The 13,697-nt window shown below is 37.7% G+C and overlaps 1 protein-coding gene across 3 annotated transcripts in view; it reads right to left on the bottom strand.

Moving 5' to 3' along the window:
* Positions 1 to 5,261: 5,261 nt before the first annotated feature.
* The window catches only part of cib2 (calcium and integrin binding family member 2), a 45,056-nt gene continuing 36,620 nt past the window's right edge, over positions 5,262 to 13,697 (bottom strand). For all 3 annotated transcript variants that reach the window (XM_065292083.1, XM_065292082.1, XM_065292081.1), the window contains exons 4-6: positions 9,755 to 9,902; positions 9,385 to 9,580; positions 5,262 to 6,129 (exon numbers count right to left, since the gene is read on the bottom strand). In XM_065292083.1, the coding sequence (XP_065148155.1) occupies positions 6,108 to 6,129; positions 9,385 to 9,580; positions 9,755 to 9,902 (366 nt within the window). In that variant the 3' untranslated portion in view covers positions 5,262 to 6,107. The remainder of the gene's footprint in view (positions 6,130 to 9,384; positions 9,581 to 9,754; positions 9,903 to 13,697) is intronic.

The following is a 13,697-nucleotide window of genomic DNA, read 5'->3' as shown; positions in this document are numbered from 1 at the left end:
AATCATGTTAGCATATGATCACACTGGCGCGATAAAGAAAAAGAGACAAAGAATGCTATATCAATACAAGTGAAAAATCGTTTAAATGCATTGGGTTGAACTAAGAAACGTGTATTCAGGGACTCACATTGCATTTATTATTTCCTTCTATAGCGTTATTGATTACTGTGTTTACCTCCATGACAAAAAGCTATTATATGATTACCTCCACCAATACCGATGCATTTCACCTCCTGTAAAAGCTATTGAACCAATTCCTAAAAAAACACCAAAACGGATCGTTTGCAAACTCCTGGGACGCCACATTGGCCGGTAAAACAAGATTAAAGGGCACCCAAGGCCATCTCACCAAGTGTGTGCGGGAAACACAGCTCATGTGTGAGAGAACCAGTAGTCGCTGACGGCCCGTTTTATGCCCGGCGTCCTGAAGAATCGATGCTCTAATGCCTACATTACAGTCGGCGGGCAGAGTGGCTGTATCACACCGGAACAGAAGCACACCTAAATCACCAGATGCTCAGGGCGAGAGGTGTAATTAACAGAGGAGCATCATCAGCACTTACATCCTGCTGGAGTTTTTAATACAGTCCTCATAAAGGGAGTTAGAGGTAACTGGATAAGGAATTAACTGCATATTAGCGCAGGCCGCTTCCTCCCTAATGGCAGCGCACCGCTGTGATATCACCAAAGCGGTCGCTCACCGGTCCACCCAGGCGTGTCTCGTTTAATGTCTGAGAACCGTTTTCATGGTTATGTAAGCCGAGGAACTGGAAGCGTTTGTGCTTCCTCTAAAGCCCAGTTTAGGCACTTCGGGTACGTGAGTGTGTTTTAAAGTAAGTGGCTTACAATATAAACAACGAGTGAACCCTGCTGAAAAAACAATAGAAACCATCACAGAAAATCTAATGGTTTCCCATTAAAATACCAGGAACCATAAGCTTTTATAATTTAAATCACTACAAAATTCCTTTTTGTAGTGTGTTTTGGGACATATTCCAGTAGGATTTAATTAATGCCCCCACCAATAGAACACAACACATACCAGTAGAGATCCACAGAGACCATTATAGTTTCCATTACAACCAATAAAATTCCCATTAAAACCATTACATCCAATAGAATATCTGTGATGGTTTCTATTGTATTTTTTTAAGCAGGTAAATCATTTCAGGTCTGAATAATGATCATTTTGCTATGTTTACTCTAATGTTGGATGTCTAAGCTAAACAAATGTGTATTTCTATATGAATGTATGTATGCATTTGGTGATTTGAGCAAATTTACCCTAATGTTGACGTAACTCATCCTGCTTCATATGTAATACAGACACAAATAATAGGATACCATTTACCATTATGCATTTGGCAGATGTTTTTATCCAAGTGACTTCAAAATGAAAATTGTGTAATTCATTACTCACCCCCATCGTTCCACACCCATAAGATAACTAGGATAAGAGCCAAACTAGGATATTTTTAAGAAATCTGAGAGGTTTACCCTATAGACAACAACACCACTCACACCTTTCAAAACATAATGGTAGTGCCGTGGTTGGATAGGGCAGATTATTATCCCCTTCTGACATCACAAGGGGAGCCAAATTTCAGAGACCTATTTTTTCACATGCTTGCAGAGAATGGTTTACCAAAACTAAGTTACTGGGTTGATCTCTTTCACATTTTCTAGGTTGATACAAGCACTGGGGACCCAAATATTGCACTTAAACATTGAAAAAGTCAGATGTCCCCTTTAAGGCAACCAGTTAACTTACTTTTTTAAGTTGAACCAACAAATCTTTACAGTGAATACGGTAATACTTTTTGTGTTCATAAACTCAGTCTCCGATGCATATTCACAAAAACCGCACAGCCATTGTGCATTCGCCATCGGTAAATGTATACATGATGCCTCATTTGACCGCTTTATAGATGCATTCGGGGCATTTATGCATATTTATATCTATGTGGTGCTTTCGTTAATACACATCGAATAATGACTTTTTGAGCACCAAAAGTTTTTTCCCCGCTTCATGAAATGAACATTGAATGTTTTAAAGAGATAGTTCGGCCGAAAATTATATTAAAACCATGATTTACTCACCCTCAAGCCATCCGAGATGCATATGTTCATCATTTCTGACAAACAAGTTTTCAGTTATTTTAGAAAAAGTCCTAGATCTTTCAGTTTATAAAATATAAAGATATGGGGTCCAACTCCCTTAAGTTCAAAAAATATGGGATTATCCCAGGAGGATAAACAAAGGCTTTCTGAGGGTAATCCGTGCAAGTTTTGTTGTAGAAATATTCAAATTTAAAACATTATAAATGAAATAACTAGCCGCCATCTTAGTCATGTCCACAAGATGAGAGTCTACACAGATTGCGAAGGGTTCATCATACGTCACTAAGAAAAGTGCGGACACACACTGATACTCTCTCCTGATGGGACTAAGGCCCTGTTTACACGAGAACGCTTGAGGGTGAAAACGTAACAGGCGTTTACGTCACAGGCATGTGCCAGTTCAGGAAAATAACAACAAACATGTCGGATTATTTCCATATGTCGGACCTTCAAGTTGCCATAGCAGCTCTGATAAATATACAAGTCTTTCCAGCAGTTGTACGAAATATTCACAGCTAGTATTACTGATCAGAAAAGGTGCATTTATTACCTCCGTCAAATTGTTGATGCGCCAATTCGTCGGAGGCAAACCAGATGGCTTTGGTCGAGACCTGGGAGAACAAGGAAGCAGGTTGTAGGCAGGTGCGTGGACTTGGTGTTGTTGTGCGTCAGTGCTTCACATTGCCACCTAGCCACCTGGAGTGCATACTACATGGAATATCACGGACTTTTGTGTCACCATATGCATGCAGATTTCCCCCCAAAGCGCTCGTATTAAAGCGGAATAAAAAGTGATAATGCAACGCCACTTTTGCGTTTTCTCTTCAGATCGTTTCCGTGTAAACGTAGCCTAAGATGGCGCCGTTACCGAAAGCTAGTTATTTTCGTTTTTAAAGTTTTAAATATGGATATTTCTATGACAAACCACACGGATTACCTTCAGAAGGCCTTTGTTTATGGTTGGATTACTTTTGTTAAAGGGATAGTTCGGCCAAAAATGATATTAAACCCATGATTTACTCATCCCCAAGCTGTCCGAGTTGCAAATGTCCAAAAAAACTTATTCAAGTCGAAAAAAAGTGCATCCATCCTTCACAAATTAAATTCAAACGGCTCCAGGATGATAAACAAAGGTCTTCTGAGGGTAATCCGTGCGGTGTTGTTGTAGAAATATATATAGAAATATACTTTATTAACGAAAATAAATTCCTTCCGGTAGCGCCGCCATTTTATATATTTTATAAACGTTTTATAAAATATCCGAAAATGGGTTTGTCTGAAAAACAATGGACATATGCAACTCGGACAGCTTGGGGGTGAGTAAATCATGGGTTTAATATCATTTTTGGCCGAACTATGCCTTTAAGGATGGATGCACATTTTTTGGACTTGATGGAGGTGGACCCCATATCTTTATATTTTATAAACTGAAAGATCTAGGACATTTTCTAAAATAACTAAAATGATTGACATATGCATCTCAGATGGCTTGAGGGTGAGTAAATCATGGGTTTAATATCATTTTAGGCTGAACTATCCCTTTAAGTTGCATTCAATCTATATGACTCTTTTATCAATATGGGTTTAAACCAATGATCATTGTTCTTCAAATGCAAGCTCCACCCATTAAGCCCCAGAACCACATTAGATCCTCTAACCAGAACACTATAGCATCCACCAAATCATGCAGAAAATGACATATCAACACTCTAGTACCCACCAACAGCACACTAGCATCATGATATAGCAAATTTAGCACACACAAGTTTTTATATTTTTATCAATTATTAGGCTATACATTTTATCATTACTGTATGTCTGTAAACTGGGATCGAACCCATGACCTTTGCTTTACCAACTAAACTACAAGAACACTCCATACATTGTTCCTTACTAACAGGCAAATTCCTAATTTATAAGCCATTTAACCAGTGAGGATCTCAAATGCACTCAATTTTTTGACGACACTCCCAAATATCTGACCTTCAAAGGTACAGCCAACCTGTACAGACACCCACCCAAAAAACAAAGCACAACATGAACATTCACCACCTCAACACCACAATCTTCCGCCAAAAACATTATAATCAATGTCGAAGCCTCACAAAAGGACAGGACAACGTTGACCCAGTAAATCTTCATGGGACCTAATACGGCCAAGGACAGTTCTGTGCATCCCGGGTGGAGATTTACCGGACCCCTGATGCTCGGGGTATAATCACACGGGTGCTGATGCAGCGCTGCTCCTAACGATCTCATTCAGCTTAAAAAGTCATTAAAGCGGAATACGACAGGACGGCCTGAAGAATAATTGTTGGCTGCTCTTTATTGTTAAGGCTGGTTGGTTTGCGGCGGAATGGAGCTTGAACTAGAAGGAAGGACACGGGCAAAATCACATTTGGGACTGGGGTGCAAATGTGAACTAATCTAATGGCCGTTTTAGTCTTGACAAGATTCAGATGCGATTAGTCTGTCTGGTAATTATAGATTAATTTTGTGGCTATGGCTCATATTCATAATAGACGCATTAAAAGAATTTATGAATGTAATCCACAATGCATTCCTTCCTATTAGAGCTAGCTGTGCTTCTGCGATCTTGTTGAAGGCTTTCTAAAAAGTCAAAATTGTAAACACATTCATTTAATTTAGATTAATGTATTCATATATCTCAAATGGTAGAGCATTGCATTAGCAGTACAAAAGGTCAAGGGTTTGATTCCCAGGGAACACAAGTTATGATAAAAAATGTATGCACTGTAAGCCACTTAGATAAAAGCGTCTGCCAAACATTATAATGTTAATGTCACAATAGACAACATACTGTATTTAAAAAAGAAGGGTTAGCAATGGACACGTCAAGATGCTCTTAAAGATAAACTTTACGTCCTGATTAAAAGCCTCCTCAGAAGTGGATGTTGGCTGAATTTCTCGAAGCGTATCGACATTTTACAACTAACTGCAAGCTTACATTCAGCTCTGGCACTAATACTAGTTTGACACGCCCACTTTTCACAATCTAGTCAATTGCCATCCTGCAGTTATTTTCTCACTGAGCAGACATCCCATTTCGAAAGCACAGAAAATGCTGTTTTAGTGTAAAACCAGTAATGCTTAACTCCTTGATACAGATGCACTCAGTCAACAATCAACAGAAAACTTTTATTAAAAGTTAAGTCAAATGCCCTCTATCACATCAAATACTGAAAAAAGTCAGAGGTTAAGAGACGATAATACTTCAAGTTAGGACAGAGGGAACACAGGGATTCTCGGACTAAACGAATACATAAAGAGTAAAAGACAATAGGAGAAATATAAGATAACAGAGCCCTTCGTTTAACTGGAGAACATTTAGATATGATTGTCGTCATGCTCCAGTTCAATAAGCGATTATAGAGTTTGAAATGGCAAAGCTGTTGGTACCAGGTGCGTGAGGGAACAGGAAAAGGTGGGGAACATAATCTTATTCATGCATTTAATGGAGAAAGATTGCATAGCTGTAAAAACGCTGTCTTGTTGACGGTAATGCCAGTGCTGTGCTTGTAGCCCTCTCTCACTCTCTGGTTCCATCTCTGGTTTATCCTCCATCCATTTTTGGATAACCAATGTCCTGTGTTGTACTCCAATCCAAAAACTTGTCTTTAGAAGGGGGAGAGTGAGTTTAAAGTGTGTCCGATGTGCCACAGACATTTTAAGACTGAGAAGAACATTTGTAAAAGCCCATTTTATGCCATATAGTTTTACTCCAGGACCCGGGGAAGGCCTCGCCGTTCCGCTGTTTCCTCTCTCCAAGAATGCAACAGGATTTCTAGACCAACGTTTGAAGTTTTCCATCGGTGAAAAACAGTCAGGCATTTGTCAGTAATCCGATCCGAAGTGTGCTTCCGGGTTTGAAACGAAAGGAAAACAACTGAAGACATTCATCCTCTGAATTGGACACGTCTATTCAGGCTCCGAGATCATCGGCGTTGTCTTTCATTATAGCCATTTTAGATTCGTATATGAAAGGTACTGTGGTACAGAAAGAGGATATGCGTATTAGGTTAGCAGGAAAAGCATGTGCAGCAGACAAAATCACATTTAGCACTTTCACGTATTTTATGAGTTGGCTAATTCGTATGAATTCGAACGAAGTGAATCATACATATACGTAACGAAACCCCACCCCTAACCCCAACGTCACGAGTGAAAGCAAATCATACAAAAATGTACGAATGTGGTTGTATACAGATTAATAACCTAGTAAACTACTGTAGGTACATATACGTAACAAAACCCTACCCCCAACGTCACGAGCGAAAGCTAATCATACAAAAATGTACAAATGTGGTAGTATGGATTAAAACTAATAAGCCATTTAGTAAACTACTGTAGGTACATATACTTAACGAAAACCCACCCCTAATCCCAACATCAAGGGCGAAAGCAAATCATAAAAAAATTTACGAATGTGGTCCTATGAATTAATACGAATTAGCCATCTAGTAAACTACTGTAGGTATACTGTATAAATGTAATAAAAACCCCACCCCTAACCCCAACGTCACGGGCGAAAGCTAATCGTACAAAAATGTATAAATGTGGTTGTATACGCATTAATACGAATTAGTCACCTAGTAAACTACTGCAGGTACATATACGTAACGAAACCCTACCCCCAACGTCACGGGCAAAAGCTTATCATACAAAAATTTACGAATGTGGTAGTACAGTTTAAAACTAATAAGCCACCTAGTAAACTACTGTAGGTATATAAATGTTATAAAAACCCCTCCCCTAAGCCCAACGTCCCGGGCGAAAACAAATCATACAAAAATGTACGAATGTGGTTGTACAGATTAATACGAATCAGTCACCAAGTAAACTACTGTATGTACATATATGTAACAAAACCCCACCCCCAAGGTCACGGAACAAAAGCTAATCGTACAAAAATTTACGAATGTGGTTGTACGGATTAATACAAATTAGTCACCTAGTAAACTACTGTAGGTTCAAATACATAACGAAACCCCACCCCTAACCCCAACGTCACGGGTGAAAGCAAATCATACAAAAATGCACGAATGTGGTCGTATGAATTAAAATGAATAAGTATCTAGTATACTACTGTAGGTACATATACGTAACGAAACCCCACCCCTAACCCCAAAGTCACAGGTGAAAGCAAATCATACAAAAATGTACGAATGTGGTCTTATGAATTAAAACGAATAAGCCATCTAGTACACTACTGCAGGTACATATCCTAACGAAACCCCACCCCTAACCCCAACGTCACGGGTGAAAGCAAATCATACAAAAATGCACGAATCTGGTCGTATGAATTAAAATGAATAAGCCATCTGGTAAACTACTGTAGGTACATAAACGTAATGAAAACCCACCCCCAATGTCACAGGCGAAAGCTAATCATACCAAAATGTACGAATGTGGTCTTATAAATTAATACAAATCTGCCACCTAGTAAACTACTGTATATACACATATATGTAACAAAACCCCACCCCTTACCCAAACGTCACGGACGAAAACAAATCGTACAAAAACATATGAATGTGGTCATATAAATTAATATGAATTAGCCAATTAAACTATGTACAAATACGTAACAGACTCTACCCCTAACCCCTACTTTACGGGTGAAAGCAAGGGGTACAAAAATGTACGAATGTGGTAGTATAAAATTAATATGAATTAGTCACCTAGTAAACTACGTACAAATACTTAACAAAACCCCACCCCTAACCCCAACTTCATGGGTGACAGCAAGTAATACAAAAATGTACGAATGTGGTCATACAAATTAATATGAATTAGTCAACTAGTAAACTACGTACAAATACGTAACGAAAACCCCACCCCTAACCCCAACTTCACAGGTGACAGCAAGTCATACAAAAATGTATGAATGTGGTCGTACAAATTAATATAAATTAGTCACCTAGTAAACTACGTACAAATACGAAACGAAAGCAAATCGTACAAAAACATATGAATGTGGTCGTACAAATTAATATGAATTAGTCACCTAGTAAACTACGTACAAATACGTAACGAAACCCCACCCATAACCCCAACGTCATGGACAAAAACAAATCGTACAAAAACTTTTGAATGTGGTCGTACAAAGTAATATAAATTAGTCACCTAGTAAACTACGTACAAATTCGTAACGAAACTAAAGCAAATCGTACAAAAACGTATGAATGTGGTCATACAAATTAATATGAAAAAGGTCACCTACTAAACTACGTACAAATACTTAACAAAACCCCACCCCTAACCTCAACGCGTAAAAGCAAAGCGTACAAAAACGTACGAATGTAAACTATGTACGAATTGCCACAAGTATACATAGATGCAAAAGCCAGCGTGGTATTTTTATGAAAAGTTTTATAGCCTGAACCCTCTGAGTGGTTTTGGAGACATTCTTAGTATGAGACTAAAAACTGAGCATAATAACATATTAAAAAGTATTAGAAATAACCCGGATGAGGGGCAGATGGCTTTTGATGGGATTTTAATATTGGATTCAGAAGTGATGTTAAAATTACACATGAAAATCTATCAGCAGAATAACAGAAAGAATTGAGTTCATCGAGTTCATTTTTTCACACATTTTCTAACATCAGACATTTACCACCTGTGCATATTTCATTTGGAGAAAGTGCCATATTGTTCTCTAAAAAACAACGATTTTACATCATTTTACCTTTTACTGTCATTTTAATGAATCTGTAGGACATTCAATCAATATCCAGCGGTGCAGCAGTTAATTCTTATAGCAAACATTATATTAAAAAGTGGAATAAAGGTTAAAAACAAGATAAAAACTCTTTTCTTGTAGCACTCACAATGTATAAATTATACCTTTATCCTTAAATCCCATAATGAATGTGCCTGTGAGGTCTGATTTAGGGCTACAACATTGTGTTAATGTGGTTAAGTGCTGAGTCATAGGTTTTGTCCAAAACGTGATAAACAGTGCTCTCTTAGTATACAAAGATGGGAAAGCCATCGCACATTTCGATTTAATGTTTGTGTAATGTTATGTCTACTAAACCTCCAGTTTCTTACAATATTGTGACATACATCTGATTTTTGGACTGCTAGTTCACATTTGAATAAAACATGACTCCTATAACCAAAGCGATTAGTTTATACAGTATATTTAAAGGGCTTTAGGCCAAGATCTTCTCAAACCTTATCCTATCAAGTGTTCTTTGAGTCTGCAAATTTTACTTTTTTCTCCAATATTCTTACCTTAAAAAGTCAGGAGCCCTAGAGATCATGTTCTCAAAATCAGCAAAGGAGAGTTTATTGTCTCCATCCAGGTCGGCCTCCTCGATGGCCTTCTCACACACCAGAACAACCTCCTCTGGTGTCAACTCTTCCTTCGTAAGCTTATTTAAAGTTTTTTCTAGGTCCTCCTTGCAGATGTAATTGTCCACATTAAAGTCTAAAAGCGAAACAAGAAGTTAAGAGTTAACAACAAAAAGGTTTTATAAAAGCTGCTATATAAATGTTTATTATAAATCCTAAAACCATAGTTTGTGATAATCGCATTGTAAAAAGTTTGTTTATGCTATTTTGTTTTCATGGACAGTATATGAGGCAATAAAATGACTGTTACCATATATTTTAAAAGCATAAATGGCCTTAAGTTCTCTAGGGGCCATTTCGCTGAGAACCGAAAACATGTCCACAAAATCATTGAAGCTGAGGTTCCCCTGGCCGTCTTCTGAGAACGATTCCACAATCCGATTCCTGAACGGGTTCTCCTAGAAAACGAGAGAGTTTGACAACAAACAAACATGATTAGAGTCGTACTTGTTATCATACGGCCTACAATCTTAACTCTTTCCCCGCCATTGATGAATTAACTCGTCAATTAATAGAAAACGCTTCCCTGCCAATGACAAGTTTTTCTGGCAATCCGTATTTCCGCTATTATCCACCAGATGGTACTGCCACCTAACTTATACAACCCGGAAGCAACCCCTTACATCGAACAGTAAGAACTCCATGTAAGTTTTGATCATTACTCTGAATCGGATTTCTATCAGAATTCTTTCACAAAAAATTTTATTATCTTAGCTTTTTGCTCAAAATTTTGTATTTTTGAAGATTTAAGAGAACAAATAAAGGTTGTTTTTCTTTTAAAGCAGAGGGTCTGTTGTTTCATTTGATATATTGTATGTTCATATATTTAAAAGATGAAAAATTTCTGGAAAGCCTTAAACTTTTGTGAAAATCATAAAAAATGCTGGCGCTGGCTGGCAACATTTTTAAAAACGCTGATGGGGAAAGAGTTAAAATAATTGCACAAAACTGCCACTGGGATGGTACCCTTTAAAAATGTCCTAATATATTTAGACTACCATTTATGTACAGATATGAACATATTTGGTACCATTTGAGGTACTAATATGCACTTTTTAGGTACAAATGTATACTTTTTGAGAGGGTATCGGCTCAGTTACACCTTTTGTACCTATGAGAGTGTATCCAAGGGACAATTTCTACATTTCATTTTAAAAAGGTAAATGGCACAAAACAATATAAGTCTGATTTTTTAGCCAATGCCCTGCAAATGACTATAGACTATATACAGGGGTGGAGCCAGGGGGCCTGGCCACCCCTATGAAAAATCCCTGGCTCCGCCACTGACTATATATATTAAAAGGGAACAAATCATTTTATAAGATTACATAGATTAAAAACTATTATACTGTAGCATCAACATAACAAAGACACTCTCAGAAAAAAGGTACAAAAGTAGTACCTTTTTGGCACCGGGATGGTACCTTTTAAAAAGGTCCTAATACTGTATGTACCATTTAGAAAAAGATCTGTACCTCTAAGGTACCAGGGTGTAGTATACAGTATAGTTTTGCATTCTTTGATGTCCATTTGGCAAAAGCTATTATACAAAGCAACTTAAAGTGCATTCAAGGCAGCTTTAATTTTTTTCAGTGTGCTTGTTCCTTGGGAATCAAACCTACAAGAATTGTGTTTCTAGACTCTAAAAATGTCTGGGTTATTTTTGACCCATAATGGGTAAATATTGGACAGAACACATGCTGGGTTAAAATTACCGCATGCTGGGTCAAAAATGACCCAATTTTGGGTTGTTGTTATGCAACCATGGGGTATAATAACCCAGCAGTTGGGTTAAAATAATCCAGCATTGGGTCAATTTTAACCCAGCACGTGTTCTGTCCAATTTTTACCCATTATGGGTCAAAAATAACCCAGACATTTTTAGAGTGTAGCCAATGCTCTACCAGTTGAGCTATACAACAACACAATATATTTAGCAATCTTTAAAATAAGCTTCTATTTGTAGGTGACAGTGAATAAATGTGTGCCGATAGTTGTACATAAGCATGTGTTCAGCAGAGTCGGTTTTGTTAAGTGGGCCATCATGTATAAAATGTAAAAAGGCTGACTCCCCAAACTAGCGCTCATATATTTCTTACTGCCTACTGGCCAAAAGGAATTTTTAATGCTCTAGCTGACTCAACAGATCTGGAAACACCACTGTAGCATGAACACAGCGATCTGGGGTCAAGCGTGAGATTTCAGCTCTGCTAACATTATCCAATTCACCATAACAAAGTTTTGAGTGTTTGCCTATACAAACCCAGTTTAATTATGCTATGGAGTTGTGGGTAGATTTAGGCATGGGCCGGTATAAGATTCTGGCGGTATGATAACCTTTAACAAAAATACCACGGTTTCACGGTGTTGCGGTATTGCCATTGCAACACTAAAATGTGTTATTTTCAAATGCCAGGTACAATAAAGCCTTTAAATTATAATATGCTTTCAACACATATATAATATTTTCGTAATATATATTAAATGTAAACATCAAATCAATCACATGACTTCATGATTTAATGAATTTTGTATAAACACAGCTCATACCTTGGAGACGGTATCACAGAACATTTGAGTGGTTTTGAAACCTTGACTGTTTTAAACCTCGGTATACCTTGAAACCGGTAATCGGCCCATGCCTAGGTAGATTCTAGAGTTTGCCATACTTTATGAAAATTAACCATGGTTTTACTGTAAATTAAACCAAAACGCCGGGTTACTCTATCATGGTTACCACAATTTAAAGGAATAGAAAATGATAATTTTATCAATATTTTATATATATATATATATATATATATATATATATATATATATATATATATATATATATATATATATATATATATATATATATGCCAGAGGTGTCTTACCCGGATATTTACTCGTACCTCATTGGGTCAACAGGGAAGACAGTAAATGATATTATGTCTTTATATTTAGAGTACTGAGTAAACTTTTCCGTCCAGCCATACAACTAACTGGCTTAGCGATATTTCCAGCAATCACTGGATGGCGTTGTTACACAAATTTGATGCTGTGAGAATGAAAGGGACATGTTTTTATATTGACCAAATTAAATGTGTTAATGTATCTTTCGCGCTCAATAGCAGGCAGGGTGAACAGATAATTACTCGACATGTTTAATCTGAGTGATTTCGTAAGTTATTTACGCCTGCCGGCTGTGTACAAACGTTGCTTTGTTCCGCTATTTTGTATGGAAGTCAATGGGAAGTCTGGTTTGTTTTCCCCCAAAAAGGGGCGGTGACGAAATTTACAGTCAAGTTCCCGGATGTGCCGGTAGTCCGTATGGTAAGCACACAGTTGATGCTACCCATTGACTTCCAAAATATATGTTTTTCCTACTATGGCAATCAATGGGTACCATCAACTGTGTGGTTACCATCAGGAATCAGGTAAACATCCCTCTGGTAGGCTGAGGTGCTATGAATTACAACACTTGCACAAACAGGTTAATTATCACACACGCTTGTGCTGAAGTGGACCGAGATTTACGTTTATGAAGGTTGAGAGGACATTTGGAAACTGGAAACTGTCATGGCCCTATCAATCCCAACATGACTGCTCTCCATCAGCACCATCCACCTCTCAGAGGGGGGTTTATAGCTGCCCATGTGATGGCTTTAGGGTTGGTGAAATTATGTCTCCCACGACCAAGACGTAATGGAAGTGCAACATCAAACTTATTCAGACGGGCTGAAGGAAGGTTCAGAATGATTGGGGATAGGTGAGTTCAGATTAGCTTCTTACATTTATTCATCTGGCAAATATTTTTCTCCATAACAACTTATAGTGCATTCAAGCTATACATTTTATAAGTATGTGTGTTTCCTGATGATCAAACCCATGACCTTTTGCATGACTAACACCAGTTGAGTGATAGGAACAACAGTAGGATATGAGGGGTGATGTAATGTCATCGAAAACACAACTAGAATGATTTCAATGATGCACCATGACCAACAAATGTCATCACGTTTTGTTCCACGTTTTATACAATTACATTCCAGGAAATCTGTGGTTATTGCTTTACAAAGATGGGATCTTTGAATCAAATTATCACCTTGATTGATTTTTAAAACGGCTTTTAATGAAAGTGGCCAACTGAAACACACCTGATAAAGACTTGTGATGAATCATCTGAAACAGCTTCACCGTGACCATGATGA

This window comes from Paramisgurnus dabryanus, chromosome 23 (assembly GCF_030506205.2).
Source record: "Paramisgurnus dabryanus chromosome 23, PD_genome_1.1, whole genome shotgun sequence".
Lineage (NCBI taxonomy): Eukaryota > Metazoa > Chordata > Actinopteri > Cypriniformes > Cobitidae > Paramisgurnus > Paramisgurnus dabryanus.
The sequence above is the reverse complement of the archived record's forward strand: the minus strand, read 5'-3'. Positions and strand labels throughout refer to the sequence as shown.